General features: G+C 48.1%; 1 protein-coding gene across 1 annotated transcript in view; it reads right to left on the bottom strand.

Moving 5' to 3' along the window:
• Nucleotides 1-27,809, bottom strand: part of LOC140478623 (IgGFc-binding protein-like) — a 76,494-nt gene that overhangs the window by 43,267 nt on the left and 5,418 nt on the right. Inside the window, exons 2-5 of the mRNA XM_072571841.1 lie at nucleotides 26,620-26,675; nucleotides 19,985-20,134; nucleotides 17,572-17,834; nucleotides 13,713-13,800 (exon numbers count right to left, since the gene is read on the bottom strand). Coding sequence (XP_072427942.1) covers nucleotides 13,713-13,800; nucleotides 17,572-17,834; nucleotides 19,985-20,134; nucleotides 26,620-26,675 — 557 coding nt within the window. The remainder of the gene's footprint in view (nucleotides 1-13,712; nucleotides 13,801-17,571; nucleotides 17,835-19,984; nucleotides 20,135-26,619; nucleotides 26,676-27,809) is intronic.

Genomic DNA, 27,809 nt, shown 5'->3' on the forward strand with positions numbered 1-27,809 from the left:
AGAGCCCAGTATCCAATCCCACCGCCTGAGAGTCCAGTACCCAATCCCACTCCCAGACAGCCCTGTATCCAATTCCACTCCCTGAGGGAACAGTACCCAAACCCACTCTCCGAGAGCTCAGTACCCAGTCCCAATCCTAGATATTTCGGTAGCAAATCGCACTCCCCGAGAACCCAGTACGAAATCCCACCCCCGAGAGCTCAGTATCCAATCCCACTCCCTGAAAGCTCAGTATCCAATCCCACTCCTCGAGAGGTCAGTACCCAATCATTCTGCCCTCAAGTCCAGTACCCAGCCCCACTCCCAGAGCGCTCCGTACCCAATCCCACTACCCAATAGCCCGGTACCCAATCCCACTCCCCAACAGCTCAGTACCCAATCCCACTCTTCAAGAGCTCAGTACCCAATCCCACTCACTTACAGCACAGTACACAATCCCCCTCCCTTAGAGCTCAGTACACAATCCCACTCCCTGAGAGCCGGATACCCAATCCCACTTCCTGAGAGTCTGGTACCCAATACCATTACCTTCGAGCTCAGTCCCCAATACCACTCCCCAAGTGCTCGGTACCCAATCCCATTCCCGGAGATCTCACTAGCCAATCCCACTCCCCAAGAGCCGAGTACCAAATTCCAATCCCCAAGCCCACTACTAAATCCCACTCCCCGAGAGCTCAGTAGCCAATCCCACTCCCCGAGAGCTCAGTACCCAATCCCACTCCTCAACAGCACAGTACACAATCCCACTCCCTTAGAGGTCAGTACCCAATCCCACTCCCAGAGACCTCAGTATACAATCCCCGAGAGCTCAGTACACAATCGTACTCACAAAGACCCCAGTACTCAATCTCACTCCATCAAAGCTCAGCACCCAATCCCACTCCCCGAGAGCTCAGTACCCAATCCCACTACCCAATAGCCCGGTACCCAATCCCACTCCCCAACAGCTCAGTACCCAATCCCACTCTTCAAGAGCTCAGTACCCAATCCCACTCACTTACAGCACAGTACACAATCCCCCTCCCTTAGAGCTCAGTACACAATCCCACTCCCTGAGAGCCGGATACCCAATCCCACTTCCTGAGAGTCTGGTACCCAATACCATTACCTTCGAGCTCAGTCCCCAATACCACTCCCCAAGTGCTCGGTACCCAATCCCATTCCCGGAGATCTCACTAGCCAATCCCACTCCCCAAGAGCCGAGTACCAAATTCCAATCCCCAAGCCCACTACTAAATCCCACTCCCCGAGAGCTCAGTAGCCAATCCCACTCCCCGAGAGCTCAGTACCCAATCCCACTCCTCAACAGCACAGTACACAATCCCACTCCCTTAGAGGTCAGTACCCAATCCCACTCCCAGAGACCTCAGTATACAATCCCCGAGAGCTCAGTACACAATCGTACTCACAAAGACCCCAGTACTCAATCTCACTCCATCAAAGCTCAGCACCCAATCCCACTCCCCGAGAGCTCAGTACCCAATCCCACTCCCCGAGAGCCCTGTACCCAGTCCCACTCCCCGAGATCTCAGTATCCAATCCCACTCCCCAAATCCCCAGTACTCAATCCCACTCCCCAAATCCCCAGTACCCAATCTCACTCCCTGTGAGCCCAGTACCCATTCCCAATCCCCGAGAGCTCAGTCCACAATCCCACTCCCCAAGACCCTAGTACTCAATCTCACACCCTTAGAGCTCAGTGCTCAATCCCACTCCCCGAGAGCCCTGTACAGTCAACTCCCCGGGAGTTCAGTACCCAATCCCACTCCCCGGGAGCTCAGTAGCCAATCCCATTCCCTGAGAGCTCTGTACCCAATCCCACTCCCCATGAGCCCAGTACTCAATCCCACTTTCCGAGAGCCCTGTACCCAGTCCCACTACCAGGAGCTCAGTACCCAATCCCACTCCCTGAGAGATCAATAGCCAATCATACTTCCCTCAAGCACAATACCCAATCCCACTCCTCGAGGGCTCAGTACCCAATCCAACTCCCTGATAGCTCAGTACACAATCCCACTCCCTTAGAGGTCAGTACCCAATCCCACTGCCTGAGAGCGCAGTACCAAATTGCACTCCCCAAGAGCCCAGTACCAAATCGCACTCCTTTAGTGCTCAGTAGCCAATCCCACTCCCCAAGAGCCCTGTACCCAGTCCCACTCCCCGAGAGCTCAGGACCCAATCCCACTCCCCGAATCCCCAGTACCCAGTCCCACTACCCGAGAGCCCAGTACCCAATCTCACTCCCTGTGAGCCCAGTACCCACTCCCCAAGAGCTCAGTCCACAATCCCACTCCCCGAGAGCTCAGTCCACAATCCTACTCCCTGAGAGCGGATACCCAATCCCACTTCCTGAGAGTCTGGTACCCAATACCACTTCCTTACAGCTCAGTCCCCAATACCATTCCCCAAGAGCTTGGTACCAATACTACTACCTTCGAGTTCAGTCTCCAATACCACTCCCAAAGAGCTTGGTACCCAATCCCACTTCCCGGGAGCTCAGTAGCCAATCCCATTCCCTGACAGCTCAGTACTCAATCCCACTCCCCAGGAGCTCAGTAGCCAATCCCATTCCCTGAGAGCTCAGTACCCAATCCTACTCCCCGTGAGCCCAGTACTCAATCCCACTTCCCGAGAGCCCTGTACCCAGTCCCACTACCATGAGCTCAGTACCCAATCCCACTCCCTGAGAGATCAATAGCCAATCATACTTCCCTCGAGCTCAGTACCCAATCCCACTCCTCGAGGGCTCAGAACCCAATCCCACTCCCCGAGAGCTCAGTACCAAATCGCACTCCCCGAGAGCCCAGTACCCAATCTCACTCCCTGTGAGCCCAGTACCCACTCCCCGAGAGCTCAGTCCACAATCTCACTCCCCGAGAGCTCAGTCCACAATCCCACTCCCCGAGAGCTCAGTCCACAATCCTACTCCCTGAGAGCGGATACCCAATCCCACTTCCTGAGAGTCTGGTACCCAATACCACTACCATACAGCTCAGTCCCCTATACCATTCCCCAAGAGCTCGGTACCAATACCACTACCTTCGAGCTCAGTCTCCAATATCACTCCCAAAGAGCTTGGTACCCAATCCCACTCCCCAGGAGCTCAGTAGCCAATCCCATTCCCTGAGAGCTCAGTACCCAATCCCACTCCCTGGGAGCTCAGTAGCCAATCCCATTCCCTGAGAGCTCAGTACCCAATCCCACTCCCTGGGAGCTCAGTAGCCAATCCCATTCCCTGAGAGTTCAGTACCCAATCCCACTCTCCCTGAGCCCGGTACTCAATCCCACTTCCTAAGAGCCCTGTACCCAGTCCCACTACCAGGAGCTCAGTACCCAATCCCACTCCTTGAGAGATCAATAGCCAATCATACTTCCCTCAAGCCCAGTGCCCAATCCCATTCCCCGAGAGCTCAGTACCCAAACCCACTCCTCGAGAGCTCAGTACCCAATCCCACTCCCCGAGAGCTCAGTACCCAATCCCACTCCCCGAGAGCCCAGTACCAAATCGCACTCCCCAAGAGCCCAGTACCAAATCGCACTCCCCGAGAGCTCAGTACCAAATCGCACTCCCGAGAGCTCAGTAGCTAATCCCGCTACCCGAGAGCTCAGTAGCTATTCCCACTCCCCAAGGGCTCAGTACACAATCCCATTCCCTGACAGCTCAGTACACAATCCCACTCCCTGGAAGCTCAGTACACAATCCCACTCCCTGAGAGTCTGGTACCCAATACCGTTACCTTACAGCTCAATCCCCAATACCACTCCCCAAGAGCTCGGTACCCAATACCACTACCTTCGAGCTCAGTCTCCAATACCACTCCCCAAGAGCCCGGTACCCAATCCCATTCCCTGAGAGCTCAGTACCCAATCCCACCCTCTGAGAGCTCGGTACCCAATCCCATTCCCTGAGAGCTCAGTACCCAATCCCACTCCCTGAGAGCTCAGTAGACAATCCCACTCCCAAGGGCTCAGTACCCAATCTCACTCCCTGAGAGCTCAGTACAGAATCCCAATCCCACTCACCGAGAGTTTAGTATCCAATCCCATTCTCCGAGAGTTTAGTATCCAATCCCACTCCCCGTAAGCTCAGTAGCCAATCCCACTCCCGAGAGCTCGTTACCCAATCCCACTCCCCGAGAGCTCGGTTCCAAATCCCCCTCCCCGAGAGCTCAGTTCCAAATCTCACTCCCCGAGAGCTTAGTACCCAATACCACTCCCTTAGAGCTCAGTAGACAACCCCACTCTCCGACAGCCCGGTACCCAATCCCATTCTCTGAGAGCTCAGTACACAATCCCACTCCCCAAGAGCACAGTACCCAATGCCATTCCCCAAGTGCTCAGTACACAATCTGTCTCCCTGTGAGCTCAGTACCCAAATCCCCTCCCTTGGAGCTCAGTACCCTAATACCATGCACTTAGAGCTCTGTAGTCAATCCCACTCTCCCACAGCCCAGAACCCAATCCCGCTCCCTGAGAGCTCGGTCAACAATCCCACTCACCGAGAGCTCCATACCCAATCTCACTCCCCGAGATCCTAGTACTCAATCCCACTCTCCAAGACCCTAGGACCCAATCCCACTCCTCGAGAGCCTGGTACCCAGTCCCACTCCTCGAGAGCTCAGTACCCAATCCCACTCCTCGAGAGCCTGGTACACAATCCTAATCCTCGAGAGCTCAGTATCCAATCCCACTCCCCAAGACCTCAGTACCCAAAACCACACCCGAGAGCTCAGTACACAATCCCACTCACAAAGACCCCAGTACTCAATCTCACTCCCTTAAAGCTCAGTACCCAGTCCCACTCCCCAAGAGCTCAGTACCCAAACCCACTCCCCAAGAGCTCAGTACCCAATCCCACTCCCCAACAGCCCTGCCCAGTCCCACTCTCGAGAGCTCAGTACCCAATTCCACTCCCCAACAGCCCTGCCCAGTCCCACTCTCGAGAGCTCAGTACCCAATCCCACTCCCCAACAGCACAGTACCCAGTCCCACTCCCCGAGAGCTCAGGACCCAATCCCACTTCCCAAATCCCCAGTACCCAATCCCACTCCTCGAGACCTCAGTACCCAATCCCACTCCTGGAGAGCCGGGTACCCAATCCCACTCCTCGAGAACCGGTACAGTGTCCCACACCTCGAGAGCCCGGTACCCAATCCCACTCCTCGAGAGCCCGGTACCCAATCCCACTCCTCAAAAGCCCGGTACCCAATCCCAATCCATGAGAGCTCACTATCCAAACCCACTCCCTAAGAGCTCAGTACCCAAAACCACTCCCTGAGATCTCAGTATAAAATCCCCGAGAGCTCATTACACAATCCCACTCCCAAAGACCCCCGTACTCAATCTCATTCCCTTAAAGCTCGGCACCCAATCCCACTCCCCGAGAGCTCAGTACCCAATCCCACTCCCCGACAGCACTGTACCCAGTCCCACTCCCCGAGAGCTCAGTACCCAATCCAACTCCCCAAATCCCCAGTAGCCAATCCCACTCCCTGAGAGCTCAGTACACAATCCCACTCCCCAAGACCCCAGTACTCAATCTCACACCCTTCGAGCTCTGTACCCATTCCCACTCCCCAAGAGCCCTGTACCCAGTCCCACTCCCCGAGAGCTCAGTAACTAAACCCACGCCCTGCGAGCTCAGTAGCCAATCCCATTCCCTGAGAGCTCAGTAGCCAATGCCACTCCCTTTAGAGCTCAGTACACAATCCCACTCCCTGAGAGCCGGATACCCATTCCCACTCCCTGAGACCTGGATGCCCAATCCCACTTCCTGAGAGTCTGTTACCCAATACCACTACCTTTGAGCTCAGTCTCCAATACCACTCCCCAAGAGCTCAGTACCCAATCCCACTCCCTGACAGCTCAGTACACAATCCCACTCCCTTAGAGGTTAGTACCCAATCCTACTCACCAACAGCTCCGTACCAAATCCTACTTACCGAGAGCTCAGTATCCAATCCCACTCCCCGAAACTTCAGTACCCAATACTACTCCCCAAGATCTCAGTACATAATCCCTGAGAGCTCAGTACACAATCCCACTCCCCAAGACCCCAGTACTCCATCCAACTCCCTTAAAGCTCATACCCAATCCCACTCCCCAACAGCACTGTACCCCGTCCCGCTCCCCGAGAGCTCAGTACCCAATCCTACTCCCCGAGAGCCCAGTACTCAATCGCACTCCCTGGGAGCTCAGTACAATCCCACTCCCTGAGAGCAAATACCCAATCCCAGTTGCTGAGAGTCTGGTACCCAATACCACTACCTTACAGCTCAGTCCCCAATACCATTCCCCAAGAGCTCGGTACCATTACCACTACCTTCGAGCTCAGTCTCCAATACCACTCCCAAAGATCTTGGTACCCAATCCCACTCCCTGAGAGCTCAGTAGCCAATCCCACCCCGGAGAGCTCAGTACCCAATCCCAATCCCAAGACCCCAGTACTCAATCTCACTCCCCTAAAGCTCAGTATCCAATCCCAATCACCGAGAGCTCAGTACCCAATCCCATTCCCCGACAGCACTGTACCCAGTCCCACTCTCCGAGAACTCAGCACCCAATCCTACTCCCCAAGTGCCCAGTACTCAATCCCAATCCCCGAGATCCCTGTACACAGTCCCACTCCCCGAGAGTTTAGTATTCAATCCCACTCCCCGGGAGCTCAGTAGCCAATCCCATTTCCTGAGAGCTCAGTACCCACTCCCACTCCCCATGAGCCGAGTACTCAATCCCACTTCCCAAGAGCCCTGTACCCAATCCCACTCCCAGGAGCTCAGTACCCAATCCCACTCCCTAAGAAATCAATACCCAATTCCACTCCTCGACAGCCCAGAAGGCAATCCCAGTCCCTGTGAGCCCAGTACCCAGTCCCACTCCCCGAGAGCTCAGGACCCAATCCCACTCCACAAATCCCCAGTACCCAACCCTACTCCCCGAGAGCCCAGTACTCAATCCCACCCCTCTAGAGCCCAGTACACAATGACACACCTCCAGAGCCCAGACTCAATCCCACTCCCCGAGAGCCTGGTATGCAATCCCACTCTCCGAGAGCCGGGTGCCCAATCCTAATTCCTGAGAGTCTGGTACCCAATACCACTACCTTAGAGCTCAGTACCCTATCCCACTCCCCAAGAGCTCGGTAATCAATCCCACTCCCCAAGAGCTCGGTAATCAATCCCACTCCCCGAGAGCTTGGTTCCGAATCTCACTCCCCAAGAGGTCAGTACCCAATACCACTCCCTTAGAGCTCAGTAGACAATCCCACTCTCCGAAAGCCCGGTACCCAATCCCATTCTCTGAGAGCGCAGTACACAATCCAACTCCCCAAGAACGCAGTACCCAATGCCATTCCCCAAGTGCTCAGTATACAATTCCACTCCCCCAAGAGCTCAGTACCCAATCCCACTCCCCGAGGGCTCAGCACCCAATCCCATTCCCCGAGAACTCAGTACCCAATTTGACTACCTGCAAACTCAGTACCCAAATCCCCTCCCTTGGAGCTCAGTACCCCAATACCACACACTTAGAGCTCTGTAGTCAATCCCACTCAGCCACAGCCCGGAACCCAATCCCGCTCCCTGAGAGCTTGGACAACAACTTCACTCCCTGAGAGCTCAGTACTCAATCCCACTCCCTGAGAGCTCCGCACCCAACCTCACTCCCCAAGATCCCAGTACTCAATCACGTTCCCCAAGACCTTAGTACACAATCCCACTCCTCGAGAACCCAGTACCCAGTCCCACTCCTCGAGAGCCCAGTACCCAGTCCCACTCTTCGAGAGCCCGGTACCCAATCCCACACCTTGAGAGCTCACTATCCAAACCCACTCCCCAAGAGCTCAGTATCCAAAACCACTCCCCGAGACCTCAGTATAAAATCCCCAAGAGCTCATTAGACAATCCCACTCCCAAAGACCCCCGTACTCAATCTCACTCCCTTAAAGCTCGGCACCCAATCCCACTCCCCAAGAGTTCAGTACCCAATCCCACTCCCCGAGAGCCCAGTACCCAATCCCACTCCCTGAGAGCTCAGTACCCAATCCCACTCCCAGAGAGCTCAGTACCCAATCTGACTCCCCGCGAGCCCAGTACCCAATCCCACTCCCTGAGAGCTCAGTACCCAATCCCACTCCCAGAGAGCTCAGTACCCAATCTGACTCCCCGCGAGCTCAATACCCGATTCCCCTCCCTTGGAGCTCAGTACCCCAATACCACACACTTAGAGCTCTGTTGTCAATTCCACTCTCCCACAGCCCGGAACCCAATCCCGCTCCCTGAGAGCTTGGACAACAACTTCACTCCCTGAGAGCTCAGTACACAATCCTGCTCCCTGAGAGCTAAGACAACAACCTCACTCCCTGAGAGCTTAGTACTCAATCCCACTCCCTGAGAGCTCCGTACCCAACCTCACTCCCCGAGATCCTAGTACTCAATCCCACACCCCAAGACCTTAGTATCCAGTCCCACTCCTCGAGAACCCGGTACCCAGTCCCACTCCTCAAGAGCCCAGTACCCAGTCCCACTCTTCGAGAGCCCAGTACCCTATCCCACTCCTCGAGAGCCCGGTACCCAATCCCACACCTCGAGAGATCAGTACACAATCCCACTCCCCGAGAGCTCAGTACACAATCCAACTCCCCGAGAGCCCAGTACCCAATCCCACTCCCCGAGAGCCCAGTACCCAATCCCACTCCCCGAGAGCTCAGTACACAATCCAACTCCCTGAGAGATCAGTACACAATCACACTCCCCAAGAGATCAGTACACAATCCCACTCCCCGAAACCTCAGTACCCAATACTACTCCCCGAGACCTCAGTACATAATCCCTGAGAGCTCAGTACACAATCCCACGACCCAAGATCCCAGTACTCAATCCAACTCCCTTAAAGCTCAGTACCCAATCACAATCCCCAAGAGATCAGTATACAATCCCACTCCCCGAGAGGCCGGTACCCAATCCCACTCCCCGAAAGCTCAGTACACAATCCCACTCCATGAGAGCCCGGTACCCAATCCCACTCCCTGGGAGCTCAGTACAGAATCCCACACCCCAAGAGATCAGTACATAATCCCACTCCCCGAGAGCCCGGTACCCAATCCCACTCCCCGAGAGCCCACTACACAATCCCACTCCCCGAGAGCTCAGTACCCAATCCCACTCCCTGAGAGCTCCATACCCAACCTCACTCCCTGAGATCCTAGGACTCAATCCCACTCCCCAAGACCTTAGTGCACAATCCCACTCCTCAAGAACCCAGTTCCCAGTCCCACTCCTCAAGAGCCCGGTACCCTATTCCACTCCTCGAGAGCCCGGTACCCAGTCCGACTCCTCGAGAACCCGGTACCCTATCCCACTCCTCGAGAGCCCGGTACCCAATCCCACTCCCCGAAAGCTCAGTACCCAATCCTACTCCCCGAGAGCTCAGTACACAATCCCACTCCCCGAGAGCCCGGTACCCAATCCCACTGCCCGAGAGCCCGGTACCCAATCCCACTCCCTGGGAGATCAGTACACAATCCCACTCCCCGAGAGCTCAGTACAAAATCCCACTCCCCAAGACCCCATCACTCAATCTCACTCCCTTAGAGCTCAGTACACAATCCCACTCCCCGAGATCCCTGTACACAGACCCACTCCCCGAGAGCTCAGTACCCAAACTAAATCCCCGAGAGCTCAGTACCTAATCCTACTCCCCGAGAGCCCAGTACTCAATCGCAGTCCCTGGGAGCTCAGTACACAATCCCACTCCCTGAGAGCAGATACCCAATCCCAGTTGCTGAGAGTCTGGTACCCAATACCACTACCTTACAGCACAGTCCCCAATACCACTCCCCAAGAGCTCACTACTAATACCACTACCTTCGAGCTCAGTCTCCAATACCACTCCCAAAGATCTTGATACCCAATCCCACTCCTTGAGAGCTCAGTAGCCAATCCCACCCCGGAGGGCTCAGTACCCAATCTCACTCCCTGAGAGCTCAGTACACAATCCCAATCCCATTCACCGCGAGTTTACTATCCAATCCCACTCCCCGAGATCTCAGTACACAATCCCCGAGAGCTCAGTACAAAATCTCACTCCCTTAAAGCTCAGTACCCAATCCCAATCACCGAGAGCTCAGTACCCAATCCCATTCCCCGACAGCACTGTACCCAGTCCCACTCCCTGAGAGCTCAGCACCCAATCCTACTCCCTGAGAGCCCAGTACTCAATCGCACTCCCTGAGAGCCCCGTATCTAATACCACTCCTTGTGAGCCCAGTACCCACTCCCCGAGTGCCCAGTACTCAATCCCAATCCCCGAGATCCCTGTACACAATCCCACTCCCCGAAAGCCCAGTACCCAATACCATTCCCTGAGAGCACAGTAGCCAATCCCATTCCCTGAGAACTCAGTACCCACTCCCACTCCCTGTGAGCCCAGTACTCAATCCCACTTCCCAAGAGCCCTGTACCCAATCCCACTCCCGGGAGCTCCGTACCCAATCCCACTCTCTAAGAAATCAATACTCAATCCCACTCCCCGACAGCCCAGTAGCCAATCCCAGTCCCTGTGAGCCCAGTACCCAGTCCCACTCCCCAACAGCTCAGGACCCAATCCCACTCCACAAATCCCCAGTACCCAATTCCACTCCCCGAGACCGCAGCACTCAATCCCACCCCTCTAGAGCCCAGTACACAATGACACTCCTCCAGAGCCCAGACTCAATCCCACTCCCCGAGAGCCTGGTATGCAATCCCACTCCCCGAGAGCCGGGTGCCCAATCCCACTTCCTGAGAGTCTGGTACCCAATACCACTACCTTAGAGCTCAGTACCCTATCCCACTCCCCAAGAGCTTGGTACCCATCCCACTCCCCGAGAGCTTGGTTCTGAATCTCACTCCCCAAGAGCTCAGTAGACAATCCCACTCTCCAACTGCCCAGTACCCAATCCCATTCTCTGAGAGCTCAGTAAACAATCCAACTCCCCAAGAGCGCAGTGCCCAATGCTATTCCCCAAGTGCTCAGTACACAGACCCACTCCCCCAAGAGCTCAGTACCCAATCCCACTCCCCCAAGAGCTCAGTACCCAATCCCATTCCCCGAGAGCTCAGTACCCAATCCCACTCCCCGAGGGCTCAGTACCCAATCCCACTCCCCGAGGGCTCAGTACCCAATCCCACTCCTCGAGAGCCCGGTACCCAATCCCACTCCTCGAGAGCCCGGTACCTTATCCCACTCCTCAAGAGCCCGGTACCCAATCCCACTCCTCAAGAGCCCGGTACCCAATCCCACTCCTCGAGAGCCGGGTACCCAATCCCACTCCTCGAGAGCCCGGTACCCAATCCCACTCCTCGAGAGCCCGGTACCCAATCCCACTCCTCGAGAGCCCGGTACCTTATCCCACTCCTCGAGAGCCGGGTACCCAATCCCACTCCTCGAGAGCCCGGTACCCAGTCCCAATCCTCGAGAGCCCGGTACCCAATCCCACTCCTCGAGAGCCCGGTACCCAATCCCACTCATCGAGAGCCCGGTACCCAGTCCCACTCCTCGAGAGCCCGGTACCCAGTCCCACTCCTCGAGAGCCCGGTACCCAGTCCCACTCCTCGAGAGCCCGGTACCCTATCCCACTCCTCGAGAGCCCGGTACCCAGTCCCACTCCTCGAGAGCCCGGTACCCTATCCCACTCCTCGAGAGCCCGGTACCCAGTCCCACTCCTCGAGAGCCCGGTACCCTATCCCACTCCTCGAGAGCCCGGTACCCTATCCCACTCCTCGAGAGCCCGGTACCCAGTCCCACTCCTCAAGAGCACGGTACCCAGTCCCAATCCTCGAGAGCCCGGTACCTTATCCCACTCCCCGAGAGCCCGGTACCCAATCCCAATCCCAATCCCACTCCTTTCAAAGTCAGTCCCCCCATCTGTCTGCCAACCATCCAGTGACCATCCCACAGGATCCCAGTCTCCGACAGTGTTCAGTTCCATCCCCAGAACCGGTTGACCCCTCATGCCCCGTCACACCCAGGTTCCCCCTGCCCTGAGCCAGCCTGAAGGCTGCTCCATGTCGCATTCTCCATGTGCCCCCTAACGGCTGCTCGCGTGAGCTGGGCGGGGGCGGGGCTAAACGCGGGGTGACGTGTTAGGGCGTGGGTCGGGTCAGTGGGTGGGTCATGGGCTGAGGAAAGGAGCGGGAAAACAAGAGTCGCACACCTGTGGCGGGACGACATGGGTGGGCGTGGTGTGGAATGAGGTGCGGCTCGAGGAGGGCGGGGCGATGATGGAGGGGCGGGGCGAGAAGGGAGGCGAGCGCGCTGTGACGGGAAATGGGCTGGGCGATGTGGCAGCTCGTGCTGAGAGGGGGCGAATGTGTTTTCCAGGGGCGGGGCATATGTGGAGGGGCGGGGCGAGAGGCGGAACAGGGAGGACAGCCACTTGATTGAGAGTGTCCAGGGGCGGGGCATGGGGAGAGGGGTGGGGCGAGGGGGCAGGACAGGGGCGGGGCATGGGGAGAGGAGTGGGGCGAGAGGCAGGAAAGGGCGGACTGCCGCTTGATTGAGTGAGTCCAGGAGCGGGGCATGGGGAGAGGGGCGGGGCGAGAGGCAGGACAGGGGCGGGGCATGGGGAGAGGGGCGGGGCGAGAGGCAGGACAGGGCGGACTGCCGCTTGATTGAGTGAATCCAGGCTAAGAATTGGAGTTGGACTGCGACGGTGCAAAAGAATGGCAATTGGAACAAAAAAAGTGAAGGCAGAAGTCGGACTAGGGAAATATGGGAATGGAAAAAGAGAGGTAGGATGGAATGAATGAAGGAGTAGAATTGGATAAGAAAGAGATGAAGGGAGTGCCCATCGAGAATAATTGGGAAGAGACTGAGGAATTGGAAGAGATGTAGAAAACATGAAAGATGGGAAGATAGTAACATGAAATAGTGACTGAGGAATTAGGTAAGTTTACATGGCATACAATTATCCAACATTGTGTTCACCATCTCAGCAGCAGCATTGAGAAGTGAAGATGTCGATTTATACATGTCCAAACCAATCTTCCTTTGTGCTGAGACGGGTCCGCACAAAGATGCACCATCGCTGCTTGAACAAATGCAAGATCCAACTTCCCTTCCTCAACTTTCATTTCTTCAGCTCTTCTTCACAAGTGCCGACAAAGCCCAATTTGCATTGTGGGGGAAGAACTTTTATGACGAAAAGTATTTTGCAAATTTGTTCACTACTGGGACGTGGACGTTGTTGGAAAGGCCAGAATTTATTCTTTATCCCCAACTACTGTGGAGATATGCAGCAAGATCCCAGATCCAACTCCCCTGCTCCGAATTCGCAAATCCAGGGCAGTGGGACCGCAATAAATACCTGTGGCTAGTCATGGGCAGAGGGAGCGGAACGAAGTGAAAAAGGAGCACGGGTTATGAGATAGAGTTCCCAGTGTATCTAAATTGACTATGTACTACACATGTCAGAAGGAGGACAGGGTCAGATTCACTTGCACCCCACAGCATTCACTGTTACCTGTCAAGCCACCAAGAGTGCATCAATATGTGTGTGTGTGTGGGGTGGGGGGGTGGGGGAGGGAGGTATAGATGTCTGGAGAGATGAAAAATGAAAGAACAAGAACAAGCTATAGAGAATACTCTTGTGAAAGAACTTGGGAGCAGATTGCTCGCAGCAGGAGAAAAAGAAATCCACATGTAGAGGGAAAAAGCCTTTATTCAAATCTTACCACTGTCGCAGTTTCCACGTCTGACAGCTACATTATCAATCGCTGTGTCGCCATATTCAGTGCGTCCACGAACAGCCTCGAATATTACCTATAATATTAACAAAAACTGAAAATCCGTTCAATTTGTGAATCCACAACAAAAATGATCCACATTGTGTCGTGCTAGCTCAGCACTAATGTACTCTATCACTGCCTGAACAAACAAGATCCATTTTCCCTTCCGTTTTAGATTTCTTTGGTTCCCCTTCTGAATGGCATTTGTTAAGATTCCACAACAAATTTAATTGTGAAAATTGTAAACTCGCATAGGGATAACAGGAAGCAGAGAGTATGCAAAAAACACCTGCAATGTTAGCATGGTAGAGAATCACATCTGAGTGCAGATCTGATCCTGTACTCAGTCTTCCAAGGGAATTGTAGTCACCAGTCCTGGACAAGATTAGAAATTATACTTGGAGCCTTATAGAGTCATAGAGATGTACAACATGGAAACAGAACCTTTGGTCCAACTCATCCATGAGGATCAGATATCCTAAATTAATCTGGTCCCATTTGCCAGCATTTGGCCCATATCCATCTAAATCTTTCCTATTCATGAAACCATCCAAATGCCTTTTAAATTCTGTAATTGTACCAGCCTCCACACTTCCTCTGGCAGCTCATTCCATACACATACCACCCACTGTGTGAAAAAGTTGCTCTCAGGTTCCTTTTAAATCTTTCCCCTTTCACCTTACAGCTATGCCTCTAGTTTTGGACTCCCCTACCCAAAGAAAAATACCTTGGCTATTTAACCTATCCATACCCCTCATGATTTTATAAATGTTGATAAATGTTTCCTGAAGAAGGGCTTATGCCCGAAACGTTGATTCTCCTGATCCTTAGATGCTGCCTGACCTGCTGCGCTTTTCCAGCAACACATTTTCAGCTCTGATCTCCAGCATCTGCAGTCCTCACTTTCTCCAAGAAAAATAAAATAAACCTTGCCAAGAAGAATAGCTGAGAAACTAACTGAATGAACTTATGCATCTACAGAGTGAGAAAGATTAAGGAGATGCAAAATCATTTTTGTCATTGTGATGAGTTTAATTATTTGGCAGAAACAAAGGGTTCAAAGTTTGGGAGAAGATTTGTAGCTCGGGTGCTCGTTATTGTGGTTCTGTTCGCCGAGCTGGGAATTTGTCTTGCAAACATTTCGTCCCCTGTCTAGGTGACATCCTCAGTGCTTGGGAGCCTCCTGTGAAGCGCTTCTGTGCTGTTTCTTCCGGCATTTATAGTGGCTTGTCTCTGCCGCTTCCAGTTATCAGTTCGAGCTGTCCGCTGTAGTGGCCGGTATATTGGGTCCAGGTCGATGTGTTTGTTGATAGAGTCTGTGGATGAGTGCCATGCCTCTAGGAATTCCCTGGCTGTTCTCTGTTTGGCTTGCCCTATAATGGTAGTGTTGTCCCAGTCGAATTCATGTTGCTTGTCGTCTGTGTGTGTGGCTACTAAGGATAGCTGGTCGTGTCGTTTCGTGGCTAGTTGGTGTTCATGTATACGGATCGTTAACTGTCTTCCTGTTTGTCCGATGTAGTGTTTTGTGCAGTCCTTGCGTGGGATTTTGTACACGACATTAGTTTTGCTCATATTGGGTATCGGGTCCTTTGTTCTGGTGAGTTGTTGTCTGAGCATGGCTGTTGGTTTGTGTGCTGTTATGAGTCCTAGTATTCACAGTAGTCTGGCTGTCAGTTCAGAAATGCTCCTGATGTATGGTAGTGTGGCTAGTCCTTTGGGTTGTGGCATGTCCTCGTTCCGTTGTCTCTCCCTTAGGCATCTGTTGATGAAATTGCGAGGGTATCCGTTTTTGGCGAATACTTTGTATAGGTGTTCCTCTTCCTCTTTTTGTAGTTCTGGTGTGCGGCAGTGTGTTGTGGCCCTTTTGAATAGTGTCCTGATGCAACTTCATTATAGGGCAAGCCAAACAGAGAACAGCCAGGGAATTCCTAGGGGCATGGCACTCATCCACAGACTCTATCAACAAACACATCGACCTGGACCCAATATACCGGCCACTAGAGCGGACAGCTCGAACTGACAACCGGAAGCGGCAGAGACAGGCCACTATAAATGCCGGAAGAAACAGCACAGAAGCGCTTCACAGGAGGCTCCCAAGCACTGAGGATGTCACCTATACAGGGGACGAAACGTTTGCAAGACAAATTCCCAGCTCGGCGAACAGAACCACAACAGAAACAAAGGGGTTGAGAATTGATTAGTTAGAGTATGTTTCCTTTGTGGGACAGTAGCGAGCTAAAGGTCACAGTTTAAAGCATCAGGGCTACTGTTTGCAACAGAAATGAAGATTTATTTTTCTCTGACGCATGTTCTTCAGTGGAATACTATTCCTCAGGAAATAATGGAGGCTGGTTCACTAAATATATTCAAGGTAGGTTTGGATAGATTTTTAACAGACAAGGGATTCTAGGGTTATTTAATATGATATTTAGTACGAGCTTCCATTTTTAATAAATGATTTTATAACATAACAACCCATGGGGTTGGAGTAGCATATTAGCATGAATAGAAGATTGGCTAAGTAATAGAAGACAGAGTTAAGATTAAGGTGACAATCTGTAACTAGTGGTGTGTCACGGGGACCAGTGTTAGGGACAGAATTATTTACATATATTAATGTCTTGAATGAGGAAAGTGAATGTACAAATTTGCTAATGACACAAAATGGGTGGGAAGGCAAGTACTGAGGATGACACAAGAGTCTACAGAGGGACATAGACAGTTTAAAAGAGTGGCAGAAGAAACATGATGGTGGAAAAGTGAGGTTTGGCATTTGGACAGAGCTGAATATTATTTAAGTGGGAAAATACTGCAGCACAAAGGGATCTGAGGGACTTGGTCCGTGCATCACAAAAGGCTAGCTTCCAAGTTCAACAGGTAATTGGGAAGGCAAATGGAATGTTGGCCTTTATTTAAAAGGGAATAGAGAACAAAAATAGAGAAGTCTTGCTAAAGCTATACAAGGCACTGGTAAAACCAACCTATAATTCTATGAAGAGTTTTAGTCTCTTCATACAAGAGAAATGTACTGATATGACAGTGAAGAGAAGTTTAGTTATATTGACTCTGAGAAAGGAGAATTTCTTATAAAGACAGGTTGAATAGATTGGGGCTGTACTCTTTGGAATTTAGAAAAATAAGAGATGACCTTATTGAAATGTACAATTAGGGGCCTTTACAGGGTAGGTACAGAAAAGTTGTTTTTTCTTGTGGGAAAATCGAACACCAGACCTCTGGGACATAATCTCAGAGTAATGGGCACATTTAAGACAGAGATAAGGAATTTTTTTTATTTCAGAATGTCATAAATCTGTATCATTCATTTCTGTAAAGGCTAGGTCATTAGGTATATTCAAGGCTGAGATAATCAGTAAGGGAATCAGCGATTATGGGGAAAAGGCAGGAAAGTAGAATTGAGGCTCATCAGATCTGCAGTGACCTAAGAGAATAGCAGAGCAGACTTCGCTTCTATATCTTGCGTTCTTAAGGTCTTGTGATATAGAGGGTTAGGCAGGAAAGTAGACATGAAGTAGCAGCCATTTAAGCTATTGTCTCATTAAATGGTGGAGTAGGTTTGAGGGGCCGAATAGCTGACTCCTGCTCCTTGTTCTTATGTTGCATGTTTGTATTATTTTCAGCCGTAAGCAGCTCAGAAGGAATGTGATGAAAGGTCCTGGGAGCTGGCGGTCTGACTGTGGACTCTTTTGTGTGAACTAGTGAGATTTTCACAGTGAAACTGCAAAGGAAAAGTCATAATGTCTTTGTGCAAGTATATAATCTGGTTATAATGACACATTTTACAGACCTGTATGTTGGATTTTGTTGGAAAATTAACTGTTCTTGAAGTGTACAGCCAGGAGGAGCCCTGATTGCCTCTTTCACTCCACACCTCTCTTTCAGTTGCATAGTCTGTAACCAACACCTTCAGTTCATTTTGGTCCTCTGATCCCATCATGTGGTACCAAAAATCGATGCATATTTCCCCAGACACACTGATCTCCTTACTCTCCAACCTAATGGATCCAGATGGAGCAAAATTGCTGGCTTCCTGATAAATGAAGAATCCATCTAATACACAACAATTCAAAAAAGAAAAGTTTCAATACAACTTTTAACCAGAGCACCATAATTCCACAGTGAACTTGCCTTTCAGTCTGAAACTCTTGGAGTCTATCTCCACTCTTTGACTTGAGTCTATGATCTAAACTGACATGCTGCTGCCCTCCTGCCTCTGAATCTTAACACTGAGGATTTAAACCTCAAGCATTGTGGGAACACTGCATGTTTGGAGGCACCATCTTTCAGATCATGAAAGGAAGGAAAGAAAGACTTGCATTGCAGTAGTGTCCTTTTTAAACCTCAGATCTAGCCAAAGTCCCTTTACAGCCAATGTAATGCTCCTGAAAGGTGGCCACTATTCCTCTTCATCCACTGAGCTGAAGGTGATCTCGGTCATCATCTGCAGCTTTGGGTTTCACTATCGCAAGGTAAAAATGCAACAGCAAATGCGTGATCTTATCACTGTCAGAACAACAGTGATGATATGTTTTAGTGAGGCAAATTGAGTGGTAAGTATTGACACAGACACCAAGGATAATTCCTTGTGGTTTGTTAAAATATGCCTGAGGAAGCAGACTGGGCCTCAGTTTAATGTCTCATCTGAAAGACGGCACCTCTGACAGTGCAAAGTGTTTTCATTTTATTTGTTGGTCTTCCATGGAATGGGGGCATTATAGGCAGGGTAAGCATTTTTTTGCCCATCCCTGGTTGCCCTTGAACTGAATGTTTTGCTAGGCCTTTGCATTTAAAAGTCAACTACATCATTGTGGGTCCAGAGTTACAGACCAGAGAAGGATGGCAGATTTCTTCCCCTAAAGGGAACAACTGAACCAGATGGGTTTTTTTTACAATATTCAATCATAGATTTCATGGTCATCATTAATAAAACTAGAATTCAAAAGTTTTCTTACTGAATTTAAATATCATCAGCTACTTTGAACCCATACCTCCAAGGCCATTAGCCTGAGTCTATGAGTTTCTAGTTTGATGACATTCATGTGATGATTTTGTCATCTTGTATAAAGTACTGGTTAAGAAATAAAATGGAAGGAAGTTATATGGAAAAGGATTCAGCACCACTTGACAAATGCATAACATACCATAGGCTACTTGGAAGGATACAATGTCTATTTTGAGTGGATTTGGCAATCGAACTGTGCACAAAATTACATTTGTTTTGAGAAGCACTTTTGCTTGATTTTCACTTATAGTAGTTTACACATCATTAAACCCTAAATCTGCTGTGAGCCAACTTAATTGAGCAGTGTTATGAAGCATAATTTAAAAAATAATGCTTCAAAATGTTTAATGATGCTTTGGTTGGGCAACTTTGTGCAATTTGCTTAACGCAAGTCAGATAAAGGTAACAGTTGTTAAATCACATCCTCAATCCATTGTCAATAAGTAGCTGATTTTAAATCACTGAAAATAGCTTCATTAAACTTAGAGAATCATTTCCTTCTAGTCCGTTTCTTAGTAAGTTAAAAGGAAGTGATGTTCAAAACCTTTTTAACATTAAAACTGAAAGACCTGCGAATTCTGTAATTCAGAGACAAGAATAGAAGTTGCTGGAAAAGCTCAGCAGGTCCGGCAGCATCAGTGGAGAGAAAGCAGAGTTAGAGTTTTGGGTCATAGAGTCATAGAGGTATGCAGCATGGAGACAGACCCTTCAGTCTAACTCATCCATGCTGACCAGATATCCATTATCCACTATTCCAAAGCAAATTCAGAAGGCAATTGGGGATGACTCCAAAATGCTGGCCTTGCCATGAAATAACACATTTTTTAAGAAAAGCATGGCTTGGCTAATAAAATTGTACAAAATAGTTTTTTTTTAAATTCAATAAAATATAACTTTATGCTTTTCACTGATAATATTTCAGATGATAAGTTCACACATATTGCTAAAACTAACAAAAGTAACTTGCATTTATATCGTGCTGTCATCCTAGTGAAATATTCCAACTAGCAGTTATTAAATACATTTTGATGCTGAGATACCAAAGAAGATTTTAGGATGGCTAACTGAAAGTTTGGTTAAAGTTGTTGGGTTTAAGGGGCTTTTTAATTGGAAAAAGGATGCTGAGAAATGGAAATTTTAAAGGAAGGAACTGCAAAACTTGGGGCTTCAACCAAATCTCAATTTTGAGAAATCTCACCTCCATTCGGATAGTCTCCATTTGGACCTGTTCCCAATGTGGGTGTAGCATGCTTGTTCCTTATCCAGTTTCCACTGTCACCCTTGCAAGTTTGGATCCAGTCACAAAATGGTCTTGAGTTGTTGTTAAAATCACATCTTGTGATGTAGTCTGGAATAAAAATATCAAAATGGACAATTTTTATTTTTTAGCTTTTTCACAGACTGACAAATAGCAACTGGAGGAAGAACAACAATTTTTTTGAGATACACAAGAACAGAAAAGGCCCTGAAAACACTTGTTCAAGTCTAGCAGTACCTGTTTTTTAAAGTCATGGCCATCGCTGACCAGGCCAACATTTATTGCCCATGTCTAATTACCCTGCAGAAGTGAGTGCTTTCTTGAACTGCTGCAGCCTATGGGCTGCAAGGACACTCACTGTGGTTTGAGGGAGGGAGTAGTAAAAGTTTAACCCAGTGACAGTGAAAGAACAGCCAGTATGATATGGAGTGTGACTTGTGGGCAAACTTGCAGGAAAGAATCACCTTTAGTTTGCCCTATTTTTAACATGTATAAAAATATATACTGTGGCTATAAAAGGAGATCGTAACCTCGGAATTCTACAGAGAGTAACTCATTCTCTGACTTCGCAAACACAGTCCATAATCTACGTGAAGGAGAAAGTGAGGACTGCAGATGCTGGAGATCAGAGCTGAAAATGTGTTGCTGGAAAAGCGCAGCAGGTCAGGCAGCATCCAAGGAACAGGAGAATCGACGTTTCGGGATTCCTGAAGAAGGGCTGATGCCCGAAACGTCAATTCTCCTGTTCCTTGGATGCTGCCTGACCTGCTGCGCTTTTCCAGCAACACATTTTCAGCCATAATCTACATGATACAAGTCTAGATAGTGATGGAATACTCTCCATTTGCATGGATGCATGCAGCTCCAACAAGACTGAAGAAGTTTGACACCATCCACTGTTGCACAGTGGTTAGCACTGCTGCCTCACAGTGCCAGAGACCCGGGTTCAATTCCCGCCTCAGGCGACTGACTGTGTGGAGTTTGCACATTCTTCCCATGTCTGCGTGGGTTTCCTCCAGGTGCTCCGGTTTCCTCCAACAGTCCAAAAATTTGCAGGTTAGGTGAATTGGCCAAGCTAAGTTGCCCATAGTATTAGGCGAAGGGGTAAATGTAGGGGAATGGGTATGGGTGGGTTGCACTTCGGTGGGTCGGTGTGGACTTGTTGGGCCGAAGGGCCTGTTTCCACACTGTAAGTAATCTAATCTAATCAATGCAGGACACTTAATTCATACCCCATTCACAACGTTAAACATTCGCTCCCTCTGCCACTGATGCACAGCGACATCAGTCTGTACCATTTACAAGATACACTCCATTCTCCGGGAAAAATGGCAACAGAGTAGGATGCTCCAGCTGGAACTCCTCTTCTCCCCCTAATACTTTTCTTCTTTTTCTTTTTCTTTTCTCCCGCTGTCCTCCCCTCTCTCGGCCTCAGTCATCCAGTTCCGCCCAGGGTTGGCGGTCGGTGGAGGTGCCAGCAGCCAGAGCATTGATGGCAGGGATCAGTGGCCCAGTGTGAAGGGAGGTAGCCGCCTGCAGTCAGACCACATGGAGGCCCCCTGTGCTGGTCTTCTAAGGAGAACCTTTGGAGAAAGACTAGATGCTTGTCTTTTTTAATTTTGCTTCTTGCTTTTCTGACCTATAGTCATGCTGTGTACAGCTGTAGTATAATTTTTATTTTCTTCAGTTCTCTATTCTGTAACTAAGGATTGTACTTAGGTATCTTTGTACATAAGATTGCAGTGTAAGTGGTGACTTATAAACTGTTCACTGTACTCATTTGAATATATGTGACAATAAAGCGAATTCAATTCAATTCATTTCTTTGACATTATCTTCCATTCTGATTCCCAGGAAGACCCATAACCTTTATAAAAACGATATGTATTTCCAAGGGATAAAACCAGAAATTACTGGAAAAGCTCAGCAGGTCTGGCAGCATCCATGGAGAGAAATACAAGTTAATATTTTGGGTCCAGTGACCATTCCTCAGAACTTTGAGACCTCGTAGAGTCAGATAGCAAGACTGTTACTGCAAGACACCAACTAAAACCAACATTGACTAAAAGTGACTTAACAATCAACAAATATACTAAACTGCAGATAAGATATTTCTTAGTAATTTGTTAACACTGTGCTTCTAGGATGATGTTGTTTGATAATGATGTTTTGGAGATACCGGTGTAGGACTGGGGTGGACAAAGATAAAAACCACACAACACCAGGTTATAGTCCAGGTTATATTTGCTCTCAGCTACCTAATGGAGGAGCAGTGCTCCGAAAGCTAGTGCTTCCAAATAAATCTGTTGGACTATAACCTGGCGTTGTGTGATTTTTAACTTTATGTTTGATACTGTCTCCTTCAATGGTAAAATGGAGTCATCCAGGAGGGGAATTGGATCTACTACAAGGTCTACTTTTATTAGTGTATATTCACACACACACGTGTCATCCTTTGAAGAGTAATGGAAGATGGTAGGAGGTTACTGGACTGGATATTGAACCCATTGAACTGTACCATGAACATTTCTTCCACAGCCAACAAGTCCTGGCATAAGAGTTGACCCTGAGATCCAATTCAGAGGTAGTGATGCTGCGGCACAAAAAGACCTCCAGATTCAACATAATAATATTAAATCTATCAAAACAAACCTATGTGATCTACTCACTTTGGAGATAGAAACTCAAATTGAAACTTATTCAGTGTCAGGTTCAAGCTTAAAGATTAACTTTCACACAAACTCTCAGGAACAAAAGCTGCACTAAATTTATAGATTGGATGCAATTTCAGCAGAAATGCATTCTTATGGTTAGTATCTAAAACTCCTCCCAACTTTAGCAGTGTCTCTTCATCCAGGCTTTCTAGGGGAATCTTGCAGTGTCCTTTCAAACAAGACTTCCCTTCACTCAGTTGTCAGCGTGTCCTCTGATGACTGTTTGATTATTAACCATCCACATACTTTTTTTTCTCCTAGTTTGGATCTGAAGTCAGATGTAGGCCAATACAAATTATAAATTTATTTTCTGAAGGGTTGAGTGAACCAGATGGGTTTTTAACAGGTTAGCTTTTAAATTCAAATGTTGAATTTGCTGAACTTATATTCTGCAGTGATGGGATTTGAACTCCTGTCTCTGGAGCATGAGCCTAGGCCTCCGAATTAATATTTCAATGACTTTATCACCACAGCAGTGTCTCACCTATTTTGTCTATGTGGTAAGCCTTGAATCAAACTTTGATAAAACTTCATAAGCATGAGAGAAAGAAATTAAACAATTGAGGCTTTATTTTCAACAGTAACTGAGGGTAAGGAACAAGTTTGTAGTCTGATGTTCCCCTTCACTCTGTCTGGTCCAAAGCCAGGCCTTTTCAATTTCTGGGTCTTTGTTAAATTTATCAGGATTGAGACCCACCCAACACAGTGTCCATGTCTGCAAGTCAAGCAGGAGGCAAGTTATTGAAGAAAACTGGCTGCCAATGGAAATGGTCACCGATGGGTAACTAAGTTACAATATATAAACATGCACCTCCTAATCCAATAGTCTTCTGACTCTCAGGGAGTCCCTCTCCCACTGCAACTCCCAGGTCATTTCCTACTCTACGCTACTTTCTCCCCACCCCCACCCTCCTCTCACTTATCTCTCCACCCTTCAGGCTCTCTGCCTGTATTCCTGATGAAGGGCTTTTGCCCGAAATGTCGATTATACCGCTCCTCGGATGCTGCCTGAACTGCTGTGCTTTTCCAGCACCACTAATCCAGAATCTGGTTTCCAGCATCTGCAGTCATTGTTTTCACTTCGGTGATTTTAACCCTACTGCAAATCCTCTTTCAGGGATGCCTACCTTGAAGGAATTTTCCCCCTCTCTCTACAAGAATCTCAGGGAGTCCCTCTCCCACTGCAACTCCCAGGTCATTTCCTACTCTATGCTACTTTTTCCCCACCCCCACCCTCCTCTCATTTATCTCTACCCCTCAGACACTCTACCTGTATTCCTGATGAAGGGCTTTTGACCGAAACATCAATTTTACTGTTCCTCGGATGCTGCCTGAACTGCTGTGCTTTTCCAGCACCACTAATCCAGAGTCTTCTGATTTCAGTCTGGTCCTATATAATCTTTCATATAGTTTCCTAATCTACCTATTGAACGATGTTACTACACACCTCTAGAGTAGGTGGAACTTGAACACACGCTTCCAGCTCACAGGTAGTGGCAGTACCAGTATACCATAAGACCCCTCCAAGATATTCTTTCAAAGCAAATTCAACCAAATTAACATTAATTAATAAGTGCCAGTTCCTTAAAGGGGTAACAAATAGCAAATCCTCAAATTAAGTTTATGAAAATTGAATTAGAATTTGGTGTGGTATTCAGGATGCACTCAAGTCCCAATGGTGCCTGATGGACCTGGAAGTTTGCTCCTATACGTAGGAGCAAAAGTGATTCCCCTGTTAAAGCCCAAACATTGAATACAATTAAATAATCAAATATTTATACAGTCAACTTATGTTCAATTTGAAGCAACCTGTGCATAGCATAATATAGGCTTGATGCAGAATAAAGGCTCAATCGATACTGCAATGATAATATGCCTCAGTCTCGATCCAAGAAGACCCAATCAACATTATTATGCTGTTTATAAAACTCATATTTTAGCTAATCCATTTCATTCCTTTGCATTTTCTGTGGAGATATCCAATGAGAAAAACAAAATAATTTCAATCAGAAGAATAAAAACCAACAAAAATTTCTGACTTGGAGTAGGGGTGTTGTCGTGTTGCTGTTTTAACAATTCTGATCTTCACAAGGTTATTGTACACTGATTACTTCTATCAATACCGCCCCAGACAAACATATCTGCGATTGGTGATTTGGTGAGCAAGGGTTACTTCTTTTGTGTTGGCTTACACATTCGTGATGTAGGCCTTGTGTGCTGGGTGCAATGTCCTCATAATTCAGATAGGTGGGTCTCTTGAAGTATTATTAACCAATGCTGGCTGGTGGACTTTGAGATAAGATGCAGTCACCAGGGAATGCCAGAAGTGTAAATTATTCTTTATTGATTACTTTATTACTTTCTCTCTGAGCCAGGAGGAATAGGAATGTCCCTTGTGGCCCCAGACGGAAATAGAAAATCCTGACATTCTTCAACAGAAGTAACACTTCACAGAATTGCCAAATTATGAGGCAGAAGGAGGCCATTTGGCCCATTATGACTGAGCTTACTCTCTCAGCAGTTTAACTTATTGCCATTGCCTCGCCTTTCCCACAATCCTGCACCTTGCTTCTATTTAAATAATCCCCAAGTGCACCTTTGAATACTTCAATGGAACCTGCCCTTATTACATTTTCAGGGAGTGCATTTCAGACCCTAACGAGATGCTATGTGAAAAATAATTTTCTCACCTTGCTTGCATGAAAACCTCTTGATCTGGTTCTCAATCTGTTTATGAATGGGATCTTAGTTACACATCAGTGACCTTTTCAATTGGTAGCCAGTTGTTTACAATAACTTGCCTCCTGCTTGACTTACAGACACAGACCCTATGTTGGAGTGGGTCTCAATCTGGTAAGTTTAACAACGACCCAGAAATTGAAAAGGGCTAGCTTTGGACCAGACAGAGTGAGGGGGAGCACGGCACGGTGGCACAGTGGTTAGCACTGCTGCCTCACAGCGCCAGAGACCCGGGTTCAATTCCCGCCTCAGGCGACTGACTGTGTGGAGTTTGCACGTTCTCCCCGTGTCTGCGTGGGTTTCCTCCGGGTGCTCCGGTTTCCTCCCACAGTCCAAAGATGTGCAGGTCAGGTGAATTGGCCATGCTAAATTGTCCGTAGTGTTAGGTAAGGAGTAGATGTAGGGGTATGGGTGGGTTGCGCTTCGGCGGGGCGGTGTGGACTTGTTGGGCCGAAGGGCCTGTTTCCACACTGTAAGTAATCGAATCTAATCAGACTACAAACTTGCTCCTTATCCTCAGTTATTGTTGAGAATAAAGCCTCAATTGTTTAAATTCTTTTTCTCATGCTTAGGAAGTTTTATCAAAGTTCGATTCAAGGTTTACCACATAGTCAAAATAGGTGAGACATTGCTGTGATGATAAAGTCATTGAAATATTAATTCAGAGGCCCAGGGTCATGCTCCAGAGACAGGAATTCAAATCCCATCACTGCAGAATGTAAATTCAGTTAATACGTTTGAATTTGAAAGCTAACCTCAGCAAAGGAGCTGAGTGAAACCAGAGTCTGTTGTATTAGGAGGTGCATGTTTGTAATGATTTGGAGGTGCAGGTGTTGGTTTGGGGTGTACAAAGTTAAAAATCACACAACACCAGGTTATAGTCCAACAAGTTTATTTTGGAAGCACTAGCTTTCAGAGCGCTGCTGCTTCATCAGGTGGTTTGTAATGTACAACTAAAGAAAAGCTTGCAAAGATTGGCTCTAGTTCTATCCTTCATTGTCTAGCTGTCTGGTTTAGAACATATGCAATGATTTCCAGCAAAACCATTCCTCATCTCAATGAACATAAACAATGAGTTATTCTTCTCCCCACCCCAGCTCCCACTGTTTAAGCAGAACATACCTGCGTCTGGGATCCAAATGTTTACCCTCCTTTCTGAGTGTGATAGGACCTCCCTGCTGTGTTTTTAAAAAAAAAAGACATATAAATATTGCAATATTAAAATGTTTAAAATTTTACATGAATCATAACAATTAAAAATCAAAGTATGATTTTTGTACATGTTCTTCAACCTTCCCCTTCATGTTGGACTATTTATGTCAAAAAGAGCATGGAATGTGCCGCTCAAAAATAGATGGATCAGCCCATTATGACTGTACTGGCTGTTTTCCTCGCAATTCCTCTTTTATATGAACATAATAAGTTAAGAGCAGAGGAAGGCCACATGACCCAAGAGCCTTCTCCATCATTCAATAAAATCATACCTGACCTGATTACTCTACATTCCTGCCTACCCCTGACAACTTTCACCCCCTTCCTTATCAAGGATCTTTAAATCTCTACCTAAAAAATATTCAAAGACTCTTCTTCCACCTCTCTTTTTGAAGAAGAGAGTTGCAAAGACTCACAACCTTCTGTGAGAAACACTTTCCCATCTCTCTCTGAAATGAGTGATGCCTATATTTTTACAGTTACCCATAGCTTTAGATTTTTCCATGAGGAAACATCCTCTGCACACGCATTCTGTTATGATCCTTCACAATCTTATATGTTTCAATCAATTTGCTCCTTAGTCTTCTAAACGCTAGCAGATATAAGCCTAGCCTGTCTTAACTTTCCTCATGACATAATCTACACATTCCAGGTATTAGTCTAGAAATGTTTTTGAATTTTTTCCAGTGCTTTTACATCCTTTATTAAATATGGAAACCCATTTCCTAATTAGTTGCTGTCTGTTTTGATGTTCATGCATTAGAACACCCAGATCTCTCTGCATCTCACAGCTCTACAACCTCTCACCATTTAGTATTTTTAAATTCTGCCTATCAAAATTGACAATTTTACACCTTCCTATATTGTACATCTTTTACCAGATTTTTGCCTACTCGCTTAACCTATCTATAATCCTATGTAGCCTTCTTATGTGTCCTCAAAATTTACTTTCCTGTATATCTTTGTATCATCAACAAATTTAGCAACCAGACCTTTGGTTTCTTTATTCAAATCATTTGTACAAATTGTAAAACTTGAAGGCCCGAGCACTGATCACTGTGGCACACCACTTGCTACAGCTTGTAAACCATTTACACCCA

The sequence above is a fragment of the Chiloscyllium punctatum genome, chromosome 6 (assembly GCF_047496795.1).
Source record: "Chiloscyllium punctatum isolate Juve2018m chromosome 6, sChiPun1.3, whole genome shotgun sequence".
NCBI classification, from domain to species: Eukaryota; Metazoa; Chordata; class Chondrichthyes; order Orectolobiformes; family Hemiscylliidae; genus Chiloscyllium; species Chiloscyllium punctatum.